At 39.6% G+C, this 22,327-nt stretch overlaps 1 protein-coding gene across 5 annotated transcripts in view; it reads left to right on the top strand.

The window, feature by feature from the left end:
* The window catches only part of actn4 (actinin, alpha 4), a 49,562-nt gene extending 28,478 nt beyond the window's left edge, over nt 1–21,084 (top strand). The window contains exons 2-23 of one of the 5 annotated variants that reach the window (XM_044031747.1): nt 2,947–3,061; nt 3,706–3,825; nt 5,073–5,159; nt 6,613–6,700; nt 7,385–7,463; nt 7,606–7,687; nt 10,904–10,989; nt 12,311–12,403; nt 12,575–12,700; nt 12,801–12,905; nt 13,249–13,396; nt 13,537–13,687; nt 14,192–14,300; nt 14,835–14,975; nt 15,079–15,261; nt 15,465–15,599; nt 16,286–16,465; nt 16,570–16,716; nt 18,003–18,080; nt 19,107–19,172; nt 19,844–20,002; nt 20,436–21,084. In XM_044031747.1, coding sequence (XP_043887682.1) covers nt 2,947–3,061; nt 3,706–3,825; nt 5,073–5,159; nt 6,613–6,700; nt 7,385–7,463; nt 7,606–7,687; nt 10,904–10,989; nt 12,311–12,403; nt 12,575–12,700; nt 12,801–12,905; nt 13,249–13,396; nt 13,537–13,687; nt 14,192–14,300; nt 14,835–14,975; nt 15,079–15,261; nt 15,465–15,599; nt 16,286–16,465; nt 16,570–16,716; nt 18,003–18,080; nt 19,107–19,172; nt 19,844–20,002; nt 20,436–20,594 — 2,637 coding nt within the window. In that variant the 3' untranslated portion in view covers nt 20,595–21,084. Of the gene's footprint in view, nt 1–2,946; nt 3,062–3,705; nt 3,826–5,072; nt 5,160–6,612; nt 6,701–7,384; nt 7,464–7,605; nt 7,688–9,961; nt 10,048–10,903; nt 10,990–12,310; nt 12,404–12,574; nt 12,701–12,800; nt 12,906–13,248; nt 13,397–13,536; nt 13,688–14,191; nt 14,301–14,834; nt 14,976–15,078; nt 15,262–15,464; nt 15,600–16,285; nt 16,466–16,569; nt 16,717–18,002; nt 18,081–19,106; nt 19,173–19,843; nt 20,003–20,435 lie in introns of all 5 variants that reach the window. The other 4 variants (XM_044031743.1, XM_044031745.1, XM_044031744.1 and 1 more) reach the window with 4 other exon arrangements.
* Nucleotides 21,085–22,327: the final 1,243 nt, after the last annotated feature.

The following is a 22,327-nucleotide window of genomic DNA, read 5'->3' on the forward strand; positions in this document are numbered from 1 at the left end:
ACTTGCAGCTGTGATCTCAGTTTTTTTTTGTGCTAATCTGGTACTTAAATATATATACACATAAAAGTGACACACTACGAGTTTGGATGAGCCTGTGATAAAAAAAAAAAAGTTTAAAGGGTAATTTAAGCTCATGTGCCTGACTGAACAGTCGTGGTCGTATATTTATCTATCCCAGCATCTTGTATTTAAGATTTATTTATACTTTTTATCATGGTCTTCATGTTTATGCTCCAAAATAATCTTTATTTACTATAATCTTCTATTTTTTTGTTTTTATTATTTGTAAGACATGATTCAAATGAAGAAATTGTAAAATTACAAGAATACATCTGCGATGTGCTCTAATTGCTGTGTACTATACATTTTGTGAGTAAATGTTGTTGCTGTGTTTGTGGTGTTCTGACCTCACAAGGAACTACAGATGTGACTTTACTCTCCGCTATAATCTGGTACACTGCATCAGATGGTAGGGTTTATATTTTAACTGTAAACGGTCACTTTTTAATAAATAAACAATACTTATAAACGTATCGTTGAACACAGAGTAGAGACCTTCGGTCTAAAATCAATCAGTGTTTGAATCAGTGACGGTGATGAATACATCTTCACTTCAAAACATAGCTGGAACTTCCTCTCATTGCAGTGCCACTTCCTGCTGCATTGTCCTGACCTCTGTGAGGGAGAGGGTGTGTGTGTGGAAGTGGTGGTGGTGGGGGGGTGTCTTTCCACTCCCCCTCTCCTGCCCCCTAACTTTGTCTGTATATCTGTTTGTTTAAATCTATCACCCCCACCCTTCTCCTCCTCCTCCTGTACTAGTCCAGTGTCAGTGTAATTGTGTGTAAATGTGTGAGTTGGGGGTTGGTATTGGCCTAGGGAAGGGTCACAGAGTGAGGGAGAACCGTCTGGGCTAGAGTGAAGGCTGCTATTATCCACCCCTTTCAATGGGAGCTTTGTGCCGGCGGCTGCAGTAGGACGGTTGGGAGAGGGGCAGGGCAGTGAGTGAGCAGCACCCAGCCCTAATGTTTTCCAACACACTGTGCGGGAGAGAGGGAGAGAAAGAGGAGGTGCACTGGTGAATGTGATTGGTCCCTGCCTTCTTGAACTATCACTGATTTTCCTCCTGAGGCATTTCTGTGTCCAGTTAGGACAGAGTACAGAGAGGAAGCAGTTTGTGGCTGATGTGAGTCTCAGTTCACTGGGTGTTGTGACACGGTGCACAGTTGTATAAAAGATTTGCTCACTCAACAGAATACTGTGATATTTTTACAAAAAGACTTGTACTTGAGGCCAAGACTTGTGCCTGGACTTGTACTTGTACTGATAGAATTTGATGGAATCTGACATTTTTCCCTCTGTTTTGCAGTAAGCCATAGTACAGTTACAATTTGGCCTGCAAATTGAAAAATTCCAAATATTAATTAGGGCCGAACAATTTGATTTAAAATGTCTTGTTTTTTATGGCATGGATTGCAACTGTGATTTAGATTTAAGTTGAGCGGCAATAAATTACTCTGTTCATAGCTTTAAAACAAGATACAGTATTACGACATGACCTCATCAAATTATAAATTATAGTTTTATTCTCGTAACACAAGGAACAAACACTATTGTTTCCCACATGTATATGATACTTTTTTAATTGGCATACAACAATCAAAACCATTATTTTTTTGCTATGAGGATTTGAAAACAATTAAATATTCAGCAGAAATATTAATGCTGTAATTTGACCTGCTCTATGTGTTCACAGCCCACAGTGCTAAGGTGACTAGATTCCCAGAATCATTTGCACAGAAACACAGATTTTACTCTGAAGTCCATTTATCGCTTTGGTTGTCAAGTCACCTCCTCTGTCCTTTCTCCTACTTCACCTCAGATTCTGCTGAGAAAATGCATCACAATTCATCCTTTAGTTCACAACAATGAGACCTTTTAAGGAGCAAGTCATTTTTTATCATGCACTTAAACAAATTTCACTCAGCTATTTAACATGTATTTTCTTGCCCTTGACATTTTGAGAGATTTCACTGAAATGTTGTAATAGGTCAGAAACACAATTGCCTCTTGAGTGTGTTTACTACAGTGATTGGTGATGTGCCATAGCTGAAGTCTGTGGAGGGTGGCGTGACAAAGCTCGTGGAAAACGCTCACCCGCCTCTCTGTAGTTCCGTTCCTACCTTGGTGCCACAAGCTCCTTCAAAATAAAATGATTCAAAACACATTTTGGAAGAATGTTGGCTAACCAGAAGCACAAAAACACAGATTCCAACCCGCTATTGATGTGTGTGATTTTGTGCTGGTGTGTGTCTTTTCCCAGATGTCTTGTGTTTGTGATTTGGTGTACCATTCTGATATTTAATTACATGTGTCACAGATGTTTGTCAGTGATTCCCGTTTAGGTTTTAGATCATTGATGGATCTCTCTGTTGGGTTTTTGGGATTAATGGCAGTGTTTTATAACCTGTGGCTTTTATGTCAGTGTGGGTTACGCACTGGTAGTTTCTGATGTTACACGGAGTGTATTTTCTTTCTCTTTTTGGGGGACTGAGCCCAAAAATAAAACAAAGACTGAATTTATTTACTCTGTGGTTTTATACTAAAAATGTAAAGGAGCATATGGTGGTAAATTGAAAGTTGTTTCGCTTGCGTTGCTACAAAGAGGAATTGTTACCAATGACGAGTTTCACCTTTGTGACATTTAGATCAAATTGTACTTTGATAGCAGTAGTTGTACATATTCACATTGAATTTTCGTACTTTTCTTCTGCTACTTCCTGTCTTATCAAAGAGACTCTCTGGCCTCCCTTCCTGCCCATTCAATTTCATTTTCTTTGATTCTCAATTCAAAGTGGTTTATTATTTTAACAACTACAAAAAAAACCATGCAGGCACTGGGCTGAGAATAATCAACCATTTGTGTCACGTTTCTGTGTCCTCGTGCAGACATTCACGGCGTGGTGCAACTCCCACCTACGGAAGGCTGGCACGCAGATTGACAACATCGAGGAGGACTTCAGGGACGGGCTCAAACTCATGTTGCTGCTCGAGGTCATCTCAGGTAACCCATGTGTACGATCTGAGAGCCGCGAGAAGATTTTTTTTAATAAATTGAAATGGCTGTAATGATATCTGATTAATGATTAGGAATGGTTCATACAGAATCCACATGGGGAAAACTGCCCACAACACACATGTACTCATTAGTTAAAGAGCAGTGACCTCATTTTCAAAGCTGCATCTGAGCTGTCACTCAGTGGAAAATATTTTCAGATGTTTAAGATGCACATCCTCACTGTCCCCCCCTTAGGGTGTGGTCACTCACAGATTCCCGCCTCTGTGTGGATCACAGGCGTTTAGGGAACACCCTGCTTCACATCTGTCATCTGTGTCTCTGTTTCACCCCTCAACGATGTTTTGGGGAAGCTGCTCCTGTTGGCACAGTAGATAATCATTTAAACTACTGTCCTCTCATATTGAAGTTTGGGCTTTGATGCGGCTCCTTTTTTTTTTAGATTCACTTGAGTGTTTTTCCTGCTGTGAACGATGCTAATGTCACAGCTGTGTTTTGAACCATTCTCTGACAGTTAAAGTGTCTTTCTGCTGAGCCTGTGAAAACAATGCAGGAGCTAATACACTTACTATTCCTGTGTGTGTGTGTTCGTCTTTGTGTTTGTCTTTGTGTGTGTGTGTGTCTGTCTGCAGGCGAACGGTTACCCAAACCTGAGCGAGGCAAAATGAGGGTCCACAAAATCAACAATGTAAACAAAGCCCTGAACTTCATCGCCAGCAAGGGAGTGAAACTGGTGTCTATTGGAGCAGAGGGTAAGCACTCACACACTCACTTAACATGGAACCTGGAATTGATGCACACTACACCAAATGTATCCAGTTAAAGCAACACTATGCAACTTTTCACTTGGATGATATTAGAAACATCAGATCGACATTGGACCATTGAACCAAACAACCTAATTTAATAATCATGACCATAATTGACAGATAATCACTCTTATGTGAACTATGTGACTTTCTCTCTTAACTTTTTCTGATGTTAACTGCAGTGGCAGACAGATTAATCAGTTGGGCTAACTGATGAATGATAAACTTGAAGTGATATTTATTAATTTATTTGTTTTATAATGTATTTGTACATTAAATGTTGTTAAATGTTGATTTAAGTTCAGCAGTTTATCAAATGACGATATCACTGACTTGTGAAGATGGACATCAGCCTTAGAAAGACTCATGTCTGTCCACCGCTTGCATATAATTAAACTTCTAACTGAGAGAATCTCTGGAATAGCTGGAGGAATACAACCTTTGACCTTCTTTATCAGGACAAATGTGAAATTCCTGCTGCATTGAACTGCTCAGACTCGCCATTGAACTCAAAACAATGCAGTCGTAAACACATACGCAAACAAGTTTTCTGGCCTCCTGTAGCCGGCTGAAGGTCATCTGCTGGACAACGACGGAAACGAGGTCGGCACATTCCCGGGCCTCCGTTTGATCTTAAAAGGACTTTACTGTAATAATGTAAAATGACAGTTACAGAAAACAGAAATACCTTTTGTATTTATGAAATGGTGACAGTTGGATGGAATGAAAGTGACGGATGACTGAGTGAGTGTAACTGATATACTGGAAGACATGTAGGTATGTTTGAACTATGAGTGGAATCTGACCCAGTCTACATACCTGCTTTACTTATATACCCCTGCACATGTGTCTGTCTAATGTCTCTATCCTAATGGGACATAATGATATTTTTAGGTTTCAAAGGATTAAATATGTAGGCTTGTCTTGCATACGCCAGTTTGACTGTTCTTTATTTCTGGCAAAATTAAATGTATTTAGTGAGAGACATAATTAACATCACACTTGCCCTGAAAATTCTGTGCACGTAGTTGCTGTATAACACTACGTGAACCTGTGTGGGTGTATATTGGCATTATTAAACAAGAGGAGCAGATGTAAGACTGTACAAACAGCAGTGACGGACAGGATGGTGTTTACTGCAGAGTGATTCAGTACGAGACCAACATTAAGTTTTGTTGTGTGTTGTGCAGAAATTGTGGATGGAAATGTGAAGATGACGCTGGGAATGATCTGGACCATCATCCTCCGCTTCGCCATCCAGGACATCTCTGTAGAAGGTACAACTAGTTTAACATGAGTCATTTAATTACAGGCATAAATGCACTGAAAGACCAGCAGAGGCTCAGCAGGGTGATGCCTTGCTGAAGGGCACAATGGCAGTGTGACTGTCAGCCATGTTTGCAGGATTAATGAGCTGACAGTGACAGAAAGTTTTCTGGTGCTTACTCGCATGGTAAAGATGCACTGTGGGAATTAGAGTGGAAGTAACTTGGCTATGCACACACGCACGCACACGCACACACACACACACACACACACACACACACACACACACACACACACACACACGCACACACACATACACACAGGTTAATGCCGAACCTTAAATCTTAGCTTTAAACTTAACCATTTCCATAGAGCTTAGTTTTTGCCTCTCTAAGACCAGGTTTTGGTCTCCATGTGGACTACTGGTCATGGCACGGGTCAGTGTTTATTCCAGAAAAGCTCCTAACAACGTAACAAATACAAGTACACACAGTACAAACACACACCCAGAGGCGGGGTTGGTAAATGTTACTAAATGGTTTAAATTTTTTATATAGCATTTTTCTAGTTTTGATGAGCTCTGAGTTTTATGCCATTCATAAAGCACATCTATACATGCAGCACAAGTTTTTTTATTATATCTAACATCACTCACATGTCACTGGTCCTGTCTGCAAGGAGAAATTTGTGTTTACTGTCTCTATAGTCCACAAAATAAGAAAATATTTATTCATTCATTACATTTTCTTCCTTGCTAAGATGAGCTTTCCCAATCAACATTATTGAATATGTATCAGTCGTAATTATGATTAGTTTGGACATTTTATGTCAAATTGATTAGAACTTTCATTTCTTCTTGTTCATGGATGCAATACATTAACACAGCACTGAGGCAGTGACACGTCACCATGTGACAGATTTACATTTCTGGAATGTAGGTCATTTTTCTCAACTTGAAAATGTTTTTCTTGTCACGAGACGTGGCCTGAATTTGGATCGAGGTAAAACAGAACGGCAAATAAACCTGAGCCAAGCCATTAATCAGCCAGTGATTACATTATCAAACAGTCAGAAATGTGTGTGCTTTATTGCCTCCAGTTTCCACAGTGTTTTTGTTTTTCCACTGATAAGTCAGGCTTCTGTTAGAAGTGTGATGACTGCGAGGTGATGACTAATTAAAACTGTCAGTGTTGCATTAACTCAGCGGAGTTTGAGTCACCATAAGGAACACTGAGTCAGATTTTAGTTTCCCCAGTAAGTGATGCTTTTTTGGTGTCTCTTTATGTTGTAAACAAAAACATCAGCACTCTCTACAGTTCACCGAGGAGCAGTTTATATTTAGCACAGTCAAAACTGACGCTGCAGTATTTTGCTGTCTGATTTTGCTTGAAATAAAAAGAAAATGCACTTGAGTCACCTCCTCTCTCTCTGTCTCTCTCTCCTTCTCTTCTGTCCTGTCTGCAGAAACGTCTGCAAAGGAAGGTCTTCTGCTGTGGTGTCAGAGGAAGACCGCTCCCTACAAGAATGTCAATGTGCAGAACTTCCACATAAGGTAACACACACACATATTCACATTTGAGGCGCTGAGAAATCAGGGAACTTGTTTTGATTATTAAAAAAACCAAAACCTTAAAACCAAGTAATTGATTAGTAATGCAGCCCTAGATGAAAGCTGTTGACTTTCACTTAAAATGTTGGAGCTTTCAACTCTCCTGACATTTAAAATGTCTGATGAATCCCTGATAAATGGTGATATATGGTGAACTGTGCTTTACAGGGAACTTGTTGGTATATGACCACTGTTAAATATGACCAATAATTCTGTCTGTTAAACACACAAAAAAGCACTTCACTTGCAGACACTCAATCTTAGGTGTGGCTGTATATGAGTGAACATGTTTGTTGACTCTCAGCTCATAAAGTATTGATATATGTACAGCTGACGTTGAATGAAATCTCCCTTAATTTCATTCCTGACCTAACCTACCATAATTCTACAAAAATGTTGCCCCCTGCTGGAGGAACCTGAACATGATTCTTTACTCATCAGAGTAGAAAAATGCATCAACATTGTAGTCACAATGTACCTTGTACTTACAAGAGAGGAGTAAGCTACATAGAAGAAGTCTTGGAAAGAGGAGGATGCAAGTGTAGAAGATGCTCTTGGAAGAGCTTCTTGAAGATAGACATCACATGTGTGCCCTGATGCCCCACTCACCTGTTTTCTGTCCAACAGCTGGAAGGACGGTCTCGCTTTCAACGCTCTGATCCACAGACACAGACCTGATCTCATTGATTACGACAGTCTCAGAAAGGTACACACCAGACTTCTGTTAATCATTTGGTTCCACATTTTCTGGTATCAGTGAAGCTATCATATAAAAGCATTTAAGTTGAATGAAACCTTACCTTCCAGACACCTTTTATTATCTGATGTCACTGTGATTGGTTGTATAGGATGACCCAGTGACTAATCTGAACAACGCCTTTGAGGTGGCTGAGAAGCACCTGGACATTCCTAAGATGTTGGATGCAGAAGGTATGTGTGACTTTTTCTTTGAAACTGCTGCTTGTGAATTGAATTGTATTATATGTACTGGAACAGGGCTGAACATCCAGAAAACCTATAAGTGTGGCAAGTATTATGATATATATATATATATATGTATATATATATATATATATATATATATATGTGTATATATATATATATATATATATATATATATATATATATATATATATATATATATATGTATATATATATATATATATATATATGTGTATATATATATATATGTGTATATATATATATATATATATATATATATATATATATATATATGTGTATATATATATATATGTGTATATATGTGTATATATGTGTATATATATATGTGTGTATATATATATATATATATATATATATATATGTATATATATATATGTGTATATATATATATATATATATATATATGTGTGTGTGTATATATATATATATATATATATGTGTATATATATATATGTGTATGTATATATGTATATATGTATATATATATGTATATATGTATATATGTATATGTATATATGTATATATGTATATGTATATATGTATATATGTATATGTATATATATATGTGTGTATATATATGTATATGTGTGTGTATATATATATATATATATATATATATATGTGTGTATATGTGTATATGTGTATATGTGTATATATGTATATATGTATATGTGTATATATGTATATGTATATATATGTATATATATGATATACTTTTAGTCGAAGATAAGTTAAGATAATCCTTTATTCATCCTACATTGGGAAATTTGCAGTGTTAGTAATGGTCAATTTTATATGTAATGTTGTCGTCTCGCTCATCAAAATCATGTTCCCTTTAGTCTGGAGAAGATAATTATTAATAGATATAGATAGATAATAATTGTTTTTCTACTGTATATTGTGTTTTATTGTTACTTGTTGTTCAGCCCAATTCATGAATTCACTATAATGAAAACGACTGTATTTACATGCACACAAGAACGTGACTGTGGCTCATAATGTGTTAGATACTGAGATATTTCTCCACTGAACGCTGAATCAAATGTGATTAAATTAAACCCATATGTTGTTTGAATAACATAAACTGCATAAAACTGTCTTTGCAACTAAAATGTTGATTTGTTTAAAATCTTTGACAGCCAGTGAAATCGCTGCCACTCTTGTGAACGTTCCAGTTCACGCAGTTATAATTAAATGATAGTGCCACTTCAGTCACTGTGCATGTAGACGCTGCTCGTGTTTCAGGAATCAGCTGTTGAACCTGTTGCCGAAGGAGACGTCTTCGTCAGGATCATCCGTGCCTCTGTCCTGTCCCTGCATTTCGTTGTAGCTCCTCGTTTCCTTTAATGCCTTGGATTGTAGAGCATGTGTCCCTGTCTGAATGTCATCTGTGTGTGGGTCAGTCTATATAGAGATGATGTTAGGGCACAGTTTTTAGATATTCTTTTTATTGACATTTAATCATTTGGTCGATTAGTGTTACTCTACCTTTTGGCTTAACTTTATTATGATTACACAGTGTAATGGCAATAGAAACAGCTGTGTTTATACTGAGGATGGTGTCAGAAAGCTCTTTACAGCATAAAGTAACGGCAATATACAAAATACTGCAGTGAAAATCGACTTATGTATTTCATGCAGTGATGCTTACGATGTCACAAAATCACCTAAACACTTACAAGTGTGAGACGCAAAAGTTGTCTTTTGCCCCTTTTTGGTTTACAGGAACACTTAGATCTTTAAGAAAATCAGCAAACTTATAATATGCACAAATACAAGTCAATTGTCTCTAAATGTGTAATTTTGAGGATGGAGAAATCTCTATAGAAATCCCTGTCACTATAGAAATATTCAGCTTTCTCATCGCTTTCAGTCCACAATGATTTGCCACGTCTTTTCTCTCGTAGAATAATGTGCCTATTCCACTTGACAGGAGTTCCTGAACAATAACACAGATTTGTTTAATGCAGTTATACAGTGGTTGACCCTTGCTTGAACGTTATTTGTTTGTGTGTCCTTGTATTTGTGTATTTATAATTTGACTGTGATTGTCCTGAATGGCTGTTAACGGCTATGGCAGCTTATTAAATGTGTGTGTGTGTGTGTTTGTGTTTTTTCCTCCAGCCTGTTCAGTGTTAGTGTATGTTTTAATATGTGTGTCGTGTTATGTTGTGTATAATCACAAGTCCACCATCTTGCCTGTGTGTGTGTGCGTGTGTGTTCATAACCTCCCCTTCGTAGACATCGTGAACACTGCTCGTCCAGATGAGAAAGCCATTATGACTTATGTGTCCAGTTTCTACCATGCCTTCTCTGGAGCACAGAAGGTACCCTCTGACCCCAACCTTTGACCCCTCTGTTACTAACATGGTGCTGCTTCTTCCTGTCCAGCATGGCGTCGCTCTCCCGACAGCGCTGCTAAGACCTGCACTTCTGCAAACACTCTGGATTTGTTGGGACACAAACACATGAACTCACGCACTGGAACACAGATGGTGTTAATGTTAGATTGTAGTTAGAAAGCAGTTCATGTTTTATTCACGGTGCAGTTTAGCTTGTTTCTGTGATTGATTTAAAAAGTGATGTAGAGATGAAAAGAATTTAAATAATAGATGAATAGTCATTTAAATAATCAATATTAAAATCTATTTTGTGCGTCCACAGTTCCAAATAAAAGTTGGATGAGAGATTGTCTGTCGCGGCAGAGGAGCGAAATCTTCTGACTGACTCTCATCATAGGTTTTATGATGACTAGAAACTTATTACAAAGTTTGTTGTTCATCCTAACAAACAGCAGGACAGAGACGTGTAGTTTGATGTCCGAGTGTCAGGATGTAATGGTGCGACCATCACTGGGAAAACTGGGCTCAATTCACACTGACAGAAATTCGACAGCTGATGTGTTTGTGTCCCAACTGTGACCTTGTGGCTTCACTGTCTCTCAACTGCCCTCTAGAGGACATTGGTCCTACTCCTGTCCCCGTCCATCCTTGTATCCTACCATGTCAGTGTGGTGGTGTAACAGGAGGAAGTCAAATCTGTGGATCTAAAGAGGGGAGGCGTTCTCTCCACGTGCTCTCATGTCCTGTGGGCGGCGAGGTCCTCGCAGCTTTGGGTTACTTTGGCTTCACTCTTTCTCTTTCTCTCTCTGTCTTCCTCTCTGTCCCGCTGGGTGATGCGTAGACATCGTGGGTACTCTGAGGCCAGATGAGAAGGCCATAATGACCTATGTGTCCTCCTTCTATCACGCCTTCTCTGGCGCACAAAAGGTGAGCTCATGCTTTAGTCTCACATGAACACTTCTAAACCTCTGCCTCAAGAAAAGTGATCCTTTTATAATTCTAAACACGATAGTTTCCAACAGGCTTTATGATTTAGAGGGTTATTCAGGACAGATCGGCCTTCTGGGTAATGTCATAAATATCAGGTAGTGTTAAAAATGTGTGAAATCACAGGAATATTGTGAAATGTTTGAATATTTGAAGTTTAGTGTAAAAAATAAACAAGGGTTACAATTGTTTGACCACAGTTTATGGTCAAAGATGCCCTTGATTTTAGATTTTTTTTTTTCTTTTAGAGATTATTAAATGAGGACAATATGGAAAACCAGACTCAAATGCTGATGCTTCTGTTTCAATATTTAATATATAAACTGTGTTTCCTCCAAAACAAAATAAAAATAATGGGCTGGACTTAAACTCCCACACTCATGTTTGTTCTGTTTTCTATTTGTGTAATATTGAAAGCCGTCGGGCTAAATGAACACCAGGCTTTTTATGGTGTCACATTTATATTTACCATAAGCCAGAGTACAAACAGTGAAAAGTGTATTGATTCAGTGGAAAACAAACATGATTCATTTTCCATATTTGGTTCTAATAAAACCAAATATGAAATAAAACATTTGAGAGTAAATGAAAAATAAACTATTTGGGGGAAACACATGTTGACATCTTTCCAGTTTCTTTTCAGCTATTAACATTTTTCAATTCCAAATGTCATATTTTCATGTTATGTGATGTGATTTATATATGAAATGTGTTAGTTTAGCCTTCAATATTTTTTCTCGTGAGATAAAAAAAAGTATTCTCTAAAAGCAACACATACAACACAAAGAAATAATTAGATGTTTACAGAATCTATCCAACTTAAATCACCTTGTCAGAGTGTGTGAGCTGTTTTCTTTCCATTTCCAGTGGTACAGTAGTGTAATATCCTAGGCAGACCTACTGACGTGGACGACAGATCTCCATCAACCTGTAACTAGACGTGTGGACTGACTCCTGAGTTGTGACGGGAGACGCATGAAGCTTTAAAGCGCACACACACTTATTCTGGCACATTGAACTAACCACCAATAGCTGCAGCATGATTTACAGTATTCAGACACAATGACTATTCGTCCTTTTGCATTTTTTAATAACGCGTGTCTGAGTGTGTGTTTTAGGTTTATTTCAGTTCACTGCCTGTGTGTGATCTCAGGTTTAGTTACTAATAAAATTTGTTGCCACAGTGAATGCTCTCACTAAGCGTTGTGCACCGTGATGGTCTTTTACTGTGAGTGCCGCTCATCACTCTGTTGCCTGATAGGCTGAGACGGCGGCAAATCGTATCTGCAAAGTGCTGGCTGTCAATCAGGAGAACGAACAAATGATGGAGGAGTACGAGAAACTGGCCAGTGATGTGAGTTCATAGCATTCTGTTTCTATGTAGTTCTGTCTTGTTCCTAAGATCCAGTTGTATTTGCTCTGAACAAGAAAGAACTTGCATCATTGGTAAAGATCCTTACATTAACTTTGACCCTGTGGTTGTTTTACCTGACTGGTTCCTCCTTGTCTCCCTGACTACCTTCAGCTGCTGGAATGGATCCGCCGCACAATCCCATGGCTGGAGAACCGAACACAAGAGAAGACTGTCAAAGATTTGCAGGCGAAACAGGAGGACTTTAGAGATTACCGCTGTGTCCACAAACCACCAAAGGTTTAAAAAAAGCTTCTTAAATATGGCAGTAATTAAAGACATTTTATTTTTCTTAGCTGAATTCAAACAATCTGAGCCAATTTGTTTGATTTTCCTTTAGGTCCAGGAGAAATGTCAGCTGGAGATCAGCTTCAACACTCTGCAGACCAAACTGAGACTCAGCAACAGGCCTGCCTTCATGCCATCAGAGGGACGCATGGTGTCTGTATGTATTCAGACTGAATATTTAAAAATGATTTGAAATATATAACTGTTTTTTCATTTAATTGTAAAACTACAGTATTTGATTTAGCAAATTGATTATAAACTCTGGTAGATTTCAATTTCTGTCTTTCTACTGGCTTGGGTATAAATGCCTTTTTTTGTCAAGTGTTCTTTTGGTCATAATATGTGATCCATCATCTGCTCAGAAACATTTTATTTAAATATTTAAGTTTTATTTTTTCCCATGTGCATAATACATGAAAACTCACAGGCAGGGAACACAGGTGTTGTACTGTTTTCTATAGTGAGGGTCAAATGCCAGTAACGCTGCCGTTTGGTCTCAGGATATCAACGGAGCGTGGCACACTCTGGAAGGAGCAGAGAAGGGCTATGAGGAGTGGATTCTTAGTGAGATCAGACGTCTGGAGAGACTGGAACATCTGGCGGAGAAGTTCCACCAGAAGGCTGCCATCCATGAATCCTGGACTGATGGTATGTCAGCGTTCTCTCTCATCTCCCTCTCACACACATGCACACAGAAAGAACAACATTTTATATCTCCTGAAGTATGAAATGTTGACATATTTTCAGGTAAATTTCCAGGAATAAATCAAATGTGTGTGTCTGTGCAGGTAAGGAGGCCATGTTGACCCAGAAAGACTACGAGACTTCCACCCTGGCAGAGGTCAAGGCGTTGCTAAAGAAACACGAGGCCTTTGAGAGCGATCTGGCTGCCCATCAGGACAGAGTGGAGCAGATTGCTGCCATTGCACAGGAGCTCAAGTAAGAAGAGACAGAAGACATGGAGATATAAGCCAAGTTATCTGCCTGATTAGTTCTCATGTCAGCAAAGCCATTTGATTCCATCAAGCATCAAGATGTGTTGTATCCTCCGTTTTCTATATTTATGCACATCGCTGTTTTTCTTCAATCAGTATAAGCACTCATATTTATTCAATAAATATAAATGTAAACATTTCTTTACATATAAAATTGAAATGCTCCATCCCCATAAACAAAACTAATGCTTAGAACTTAAGTCAACAAGCAGTGATATGTGTATAATTGATGATTAGACGTCAGTGCAGTCAATGCATCTTAGAAACAATTATTTTCAACACTCCTTACCCTGGCGCTAATGCAAGGTTATGTTCAGTTGCTCTGTTAGAGTGTGAGTTCATGTCTACAGCTGCCTGTACCTGTCGTGCCATCACCAAGCTGATGAAAGCACAGGATGATTTGTTAGTATGAGTATAAACTGATTTCCTCTGTCCATGTGATTTCCAGTCAGCTGGATTACTACGACGCCGCCAACGTCAACGCTCGCTGTCAGAAGATCTGTGATCAATGGGACATCCTGGGAGCCCTCACCCACAGCCGCAAAGACTCACTCGAGGTAAGACGCTGTCTGTCTGTCTGTCTGTCTGTCTGTCTGTCTGTCTGTCTGTCTGTCTGTCTGTCTGTCTGTCTGTCTGTCTGTCTGTCTGTCTGTCTGTCTGTCTGTGTGTGTGTGTGTGTACTGAGGTGATCAGGTGACATTTGTAAGAGATTTGTAAGATTGTAACTGATGCATCTCTTTCCAGTTCAGTCAAAGGTTGTAGTTTAATTTTAAAAAGTAGCCTCTATAAAACATCCAAACAAAAATAAAATGAGTCTTCCTTTACTTGATCAAATTCACTTTAAGAATTAGGTATTTTTTCTTAAACTGAGGTTATATTTCTTGCTTGCTGAGATCATTGTTTTTAGGCTAAAAATAGAATCAATTTCCCAGAAACGTGGCCTATTTTACTTTCTTGGAAATCAATTTTTACAGTACAGGAAATATCACATTAATCTTTGGAATAAAAAAACACCCAACATTGTCTTATAACAGCTCTAAAGGATTCACGTTTTGTTAATAAACTTATTTCCTTGTCTATCTTGTGAACAGAGGACAGAGAAGCAGCTGGAGTCGATAGATGAGCTTTACCTGGAATACGCCAAGAGGGCGGCGCCCTTCAACAACTGGATGGAGGGAGCGATGGAGGACCTGCAGGACATGTTCATCGTCCACAACATTGTGGAGATCCAGGTAACTGGAAATGTGGACTCTGTAGTTCATGGGTGGTTTTCGACAACTACATACAACCGTTGTGTGGAGGTAAAAGCAAACATGTCTCCTCTCTCTCTCTCAGGATCTGATCACAGCCCACGAGCAGTTCAAGTCCACCCTGACCGAGGCTAACATGGAGCGGGAGGCTATCCAGTCCATCCAGGCCGAGGTGCAAAAGATCGCCCAGAGCAACGGCATCAAGCTGAGTGGATCGAACCCCTACACCACCATCACACCTGAGAGCATTGACAACAAGTGGGAAAGGGTAGGCTGCTGTTTGGATTCGGAAAAAAACGTGTAGTATTGCGTTTCTTTTGTGTTAAGAGAAGACACCAACTCTTTTGTGTTGAGCAGTATTTACCAATTTAGCTGCACTGACGCAGTGACATGCTCTCTGGTTGCTCAATGACTGACTGTACTACTATTGAGTGTTTCTAATCTGTGTGTGTGTGTGTTTGTTGTGTATAGGCAATGGCCATGGTGCCGCAGCGTGACAACGCCCTGCAGGAAGAGCTTAACAAGCAAAAGTCCAACGACACTCTGAGAGCCACGTTTGCCACTCAGGCCAACGCCGTCGGTGCTTACATCAAAGACAAAATGGAGGTAATGGTTACAGAGTTCATGGAATTTTGGAGCTGAAAAATAAATATTTTCAAAGAGTTCTGATTTTGCTTTAACTTATATTATTATTTTATTTATATTTTACCATTTATAATCTCTGTGTGTATATCTATTATCAAAAAAAGGGGCTTTATTTTCAGGCTTTTGAATAATTCAGTTGAGCTGTTTTGCTATAGTGATAGTTTTCATCCAGGCCAATCAAATTTTAACAAAAATAATGCTTAATATCTAATGATTTGACTATATATAATAGTGAGCATTTGGCAATTTAACAGGCAATTTGTCGTTGCCTGTTGACGCTCGACACCATTGTGTGCAGTCATGCAGGGCTCAAGGTTTCCCTCTTTCATTCTGTGACTGTCACACGGCTGCGGCAAAGAGCACATTGATTTCATGATGCTGTGAGGTTTTACTGCCAGCCATGATAGACGTACTCACTGCGTTACTCACCTTGATATCTAATGTTTTTTCAGGCACAATTTCTGTGCCTGGAAAAAAAGAATTCATGGGAAAACACTTTGACGTCTTATCACACATGCTCACACTGGAAACAGATGGCGTTTGCTGCATGATAGCTTTGGTCACAGCGTCTTCTAAAGATTTCACACTGTGCTGCGTGTGAATGGTGCATCTGTGGCGTCAGTAATACTGTGTGTTCGTGTCGGCAGGAGATTGGCAGGATATCCATCGAGATGAACGGCACCCTGGAGGACCAGCTGACCAACCTGAAGGAGTACCAGACCAGCATCATGTCATACATGCCTGAGATCAACAAGCTGGAAGGATACCACCAGCTCATTCAGGAGGCTCTCATCTTTGACAACCAGTATACTAAATACACGATGGAGGTAACGCACAAAAACACTGATATTCTTCTTATTTCCTCATGATTTAATCCGTTTGTCGTAAAGCCTCTTGAAAATCATGGAATAAAATCTTCCTGTCCCTGCAGCACCTCCGTGTGGGTTGGGAGCAGCTTCTGACCACGATCGCTAGAACCATCAATGAGGTCGAGAACCAGATCCTGACACGTGATGCCAAGGGCATCAGCCAGGAGCAGCTTTACGAGTACCGCGCCTCCTTCAACCACTTTGACAAGGTCAGGGGCCCGAGCTCCGAGCTCACAGCTTTTTCTTATGATACTGTTTCGTACTTTTCATACTCACTGTGTCACAGTGGTTGTGAATGTATATATTTCATAATCCAACACAGACTCATGCGTATTGTACATCAGTATACATGCTATATAACGTCGGCAATGGCACACCAGAAATAGAATTATATCGAATACTAATATTTTATCCACAACATTACAGTGAATGTCAGTTGTGTAATTTTATGAATGAATGAATGAATGAATGTTTAGACGTTAACCGGCGGTGAGAGAGGAACCAGACGTGTGAGTATTGATCCTGGTGTTTAACACAGAGGAGCACATGGTGAGAACACTGTCACTGTTTCTGCAGAAGATGATGTGAATATTATCAGTATTAGCAGAGGACAGAGTATGTGAACACAGATGCTGTGGATTTCATTAACCGAGAGCGAAGAGAGTGAGAAACTGATGTTGGCATTCAAATCTCAGAAAAATGACAAACTGTGTTCGTTGAGGTGAATTGAAAGATAGAGAATTCGGTGAATTCAGTGAATCTGAGGTTACATTTTACTTCAGGTCGCTAATTAATAAAGGGATTATGGGGTCACTGTTTATAAATCTGGTGCTTATTTTAGTGTCACCAAAACCTTTTTGTGGTTGTTCTCAAACTGATCATTTTTATATCTTGTGCCTCATGAGGATGAGAAGGACGCACCATTATTCACCATGTCACTCCACAGCATGTGTGTGTGTGTTTGTCACTGTCTTGTCGTGGTGGTACATACACACTCCAGGTGTCTGTGGTCATAACACAGCAGCTTCTTTTCTTAAACGTTTCAATATTTCATAATAAACAAGTTTTTTCTGAGGCTGCACACACACACTGTATGCAATGATGATGAGATGTAAGCATTATTGTCCCATCACAATGTTGAAGGTGCACTGCTCGACTTGATGCCTACTGTACAAGCCTGTGGTGCCAGTGTTAGGATATGACCACAACTTCAATCATTTGATAATGAAGCAGCTTAGTTCCACACAGATTGGTTCTTCCGTCGTCCACAAAACAAATACTGTGGCTTTCATATTTGCAAGGCTGCCTGATGAGTTGTATGCATTGACAAAGGTCTAAACATCCATGATTGTCTGTCTGTCTGTCTGTCTGTCGCTCCATCCTCCGTGTCATCATCTCCCTGCATGCTGTGGATTGCATGGTCACCATCCACCATCATCATCCCCGTCATCCTCATGATGTGGCGCTCTGTCATTGGCCGTTTGGCTGATCTCAGGACCACAGTGGCGCCCTGATGGCTGAGGAGTTCAAGGCCTGTTTGATCAGTCTGGGCTACGATGTGGAGAACGACAAGGTAGGAGCTGTAGGGACACAGTCTGTGTTTGTCAGACATCTGAGCAGGGGAGCAGAGATCACTGTCAGTCAAAGACTGTCAAAATAAAATAGAGACTAAAATGAAATGGAGGTATTTTTGTTCCAAAACAGTTTGATGTCATTTGGTGGTAATATATGAGCAACACATTCAAGTTTTCCATTCAAATACAATTAAATATATTTTTGTAGCACCAAAACACAATATATATTATCTCAAGGCACTTTACAGGGACAGGTTTAGACTTTGCAATATTAAGCGAGAAAGAGAAACCCAACAGTTGAGCAAGAGAATAAACAAAAACAGGTTATATATATACAGTATATGTATATATGTATATATATATATATATATGTATATATATATATATATATATGTGTGTGTATATATATATATATATATATATATATGTGTGTGTGTAAATATATATATATATATATATATATATATATATATATATGGATAACTCACTTTAAATTACACAGTTAAATGTATCTGAATACATTTCAATAACTACTATTGCAACAACACATCCTAGGGTAAAACTAGTTTATTTAGATTGTGGTTTTCCTCTGCTTCATGTTTTGTGTTAGTTTGACAAACTTTAAACTGGTCAGAGATCAGTCTGTGCTCCTGCTCTTTCACAAGCTGTGGTTCAGGCAGGGTTTAGTCGTCCATCCGCATGAGAGCAGAGATGCTGTGTTTCTCTTTGTCCACTGGGGGGCTCTGTTGCTTTGTGCTGCTCCGCTCTTCTCTCTCTCACCTGTCTGTCAGGTTTTACTTTGCTCTGAGACTTTCTCTGTTAACTGTTTGTGCTTTTTTATCTTTTTTTCTCTATCCTCCTAAACATAAATCACTTCCTCTACATATTTTTTTCATATCTTTATTTCTGTTTATCATGCTCCTCTCTTTTCCATTTCTGTCCTTGATTCCTTCATTCCTCTCCCTCCTCACCCACTCGTCTCCTCCCCTGCTCCGGCCTGTGCTGTGCTGTGCTGTGGCCCACAGAAGCGATCAGGACAGATGGTCTCAGATGATTTCCGGGCTCTACTCATTTCTACAGGATACAGCCTGGTACTGCTGCTGACGTGATGCTCTATCAGGGTGTCTACATGTCCAACAGTTTTCCAAAATAAAAGCCTCAAAAGACTTTGAGTTTTCATTCAGCTAAAGATTATTTTCCATTTTTCGGTCGATAATTGATCTGTTCATGATCAGGGCTGGATAAGCTCATGTGAAATGAACATAACCCGCTCTTTTTTTTATTCTGGAATCAAATATCTGTCATAATCATAATTGTTTAACGATGTATAGTTTTTCATAGTTAGGTTGTAGCTGAGTTATGTCTGTAGACATTTAAATGTTACCAAGTTAAATGGTAAAAAGGCAAAAGTGAGTGATGTTGGACATGTGGACACCCTGCTCTCTCTCCCCCTGTTTGTCTCACTGCTGCTCGTCTGACTTTATTGTGTCTTTGATGCTTTTGTGCTTTGATTCATTTTTCATGTAGATAATTAAGACTGCATGCAAGCAAATGTCCTCTGTGTTTATGTGAGTGAAAGTGTGTTACTGGATCATCAGCTCAGTGTGTTTCATTGTGATTAAAGTTTCACACACTGTGGATGTGTGTGTGTGTGTGTGTGTGTGTGTGAGAGAGAGAGCATGAGCGTGCATCTGCGTGTGTGTTTAGAGTGTTGTCTTTTCCGGGTTAACCTGTTTTTGGTTTCTTATTTTTATTTTATCAGGGCGACACAGAGTTCGCTCGCATCATGAGCATCGTGGACCCCAACGGCAGCGGCGCCGTCACCTTCCAAGCCTTCATTGATTTCATGTCCACGGAAACCACTGACAGGGACACTGCAGACCAGGTCATCGCCTCCTTCAAGATCCTGGCCGCTGATAAGGTGAGTGTGCATCTGTATGTGTTGTTTTTAGCATCAAGATTTCTTACATTTTTGTTATACAGGTGAATTTATTCCTTGTCATGCTTTTTACGTGGATACAAATTTACAATAAAATATCACAAAGCCTGAAAATTGGAAGCTAAGAGTCTACATGTGTAACAAACGGTACAAAATGTTGTGACAACCAACTCCTAACAAAAATATAATATTCAGTCTGCTTTTGACCACACTGCATAGGAAAATATGCAAGGAAATATTCAATTTCACACCACAAGTTAAACAAAGTTTAATCTGATGAGGATAAAATGAGCAATGAGCGTTGGGTTCTGACTACGTTCTCCATAATGTAATGTTGTTTACATCGTTATTAAATGTTTTTCTCGTTTTAGTTTTTAAACCTCACTCACTGATCCTCCCTCTCTGTGTCCATCAGAACTATATCATGGCTGAGGAGCTGAGGAGAGAACTCCCTCCCGACCAGGCAGAATACTGCATCGCCCGCATGGCACCCTACACGGGGCCTGACGCCGTACCCGGCGCCCTTGATTACATGTCCTTCTCCACCGCCTTGTACGGAGAAAGTGACCTGTAGAGGAGGAGGTGGTAGGAAGAGGAGGGCTGGATAGAAGAGGGGGGAGGGGATGAAGAGGGAAGGAAAGGTAGAGAGTTCTTCTGCACGTGGAGAAGGTGCCGGGAAAGTGGGCGCTAGGTGTGTGAGTGGTGTTTGTGAGGTGCCCCTGTGTGTGCCGGTTTAGAGGTGATCTGAGCTTGTTGATTGATCTGTAGTTAGGTTTGGCCTCTGCTGAATGTTTCCCAGCTCCATTATGTCATGAACACGATGACAGAAATGACATTTTGAATCAAAGCTTCGTTGGAACGGGCATATCCAGGGGCAGCTGTAGGACGAACAGCTGCTCTGTAGTGTGGGTCCTTAGCTTCACCCTCTCTGCCTTTTTTTGTGGGGTCAAACGTGGGTTAGGATTTTTGGGAGGGGCATCAAAAGCTAATCTGATACTTATGCTAATTTTTTGTTTATTTTATTATAATTTCTTTTCTTCTTGCCAGGGGTCCAGGGCATTAGGGGGGAGCAGGGCAGTGTGGGGATTGAAGTGGTGTCTGGCGAGGTTTGTGTATTAGATCCTAGAGAGATATATGCTGTGGGGGGGGAGGGAGGGGGGCGGGGTTTGACCAACCAGACATGAAAATTACATATTTACCCATAATTCCCATTTTGCTGGATAAGGTGACCTGTTTAACCTCCTCCTGTCTTCATTTATTTCTCTTTTCTCCTGCAGTGGGTGGGTGGTGGGCTCGGGTGGGCGGGCATAGACCTGTGTTGGTGGGCGGGTGGGCGGGATTCAGCGCTGTACATACTTATTTTTTCAGTGCGAGGAACGACACACACACACACAGTCCCAGTTGTTGAGAAATAAATGATCAAAGTCGTTTCCAGTTTGGTTATGCAAATTGAAATGTATAAAAAAAAAAGAAGAAAAATAAGTAAATACAAGAAAAACACAATGATCGCGACACAGAGCAGTTTCACCAGTGGATAGGTTTGAGCTTCTGGAAGTCTTTTCTCATTTCATTTCTTTTATCAATGGAAAACATAAATGGAGAGAAGTTTGTCACCATGGTGATGAGGCCTTTCTGTATAAATCCCATGACAGGCAATACCATAATAATCCACAAATATTTGCTTCTGTGAAACTACTCTCCTCCAGTTGTGGGCATCAGGTGCTTATTTAAATACAAAACTATACATTTATATGATCGCGAAGATAAGTCGTCTATGTTGGTTCACTTTTATGTACCACAGCTCATACGTGCATTTAGAACTAGATCTGTATCATGGATGCATTTGATTGATGGGGGTGAAGGTTTTTTCTTGGACTTTTTCCTCTTTTTTTTCCCCCACTGTAACCATGGTAACGGCAAAGGGAGTACTCCTGGTTTGACTGTTGGAGGGAAAAAACAAAACAACCAAACAAATGCCTATTGGTGGCTGAAGCCCTGTCCCTCTCTCTTACTCTCTCCCTCCCTCACTCTCCCACTCCCCCATCCCTCCATCTCCTCATTTGTCTCTGAAGAGAAGGAAAAGAAAATTTACTGCAAGAAAGAAGGAGAGAGGGAGGCAAAAATCAGGGAGGTGTCTTTATATAAACATTCCATTCGTTACAAATACAGAAATATTAAAATTTAAAAAAGGAAATTGTGTAAAAAAACAAAAAAAGAAAACAAACAACTATGCAATCATGATGTGTTGAATATCTGAGTCCAGGGGAAAGATGTGATTATCAATCAGGCTGTGATGTTCCCTGTCTA

This window comes from Solea senegalensis, linkage group LG8 (genome assembly GCF_019176455.1).
Source record: "Solea senegalensis isolate Sse05_10M linkage group LG8, IFAPA_SoseM_1, whole genome shotgun sequence".
Taxonomy (NCBI): domain Eukaryota; kingdom Metazoa; phylum Chordata; class Actinopteri; order Pleuronectiformes; family Soleidae; genus Solea; species Solea senegalensis.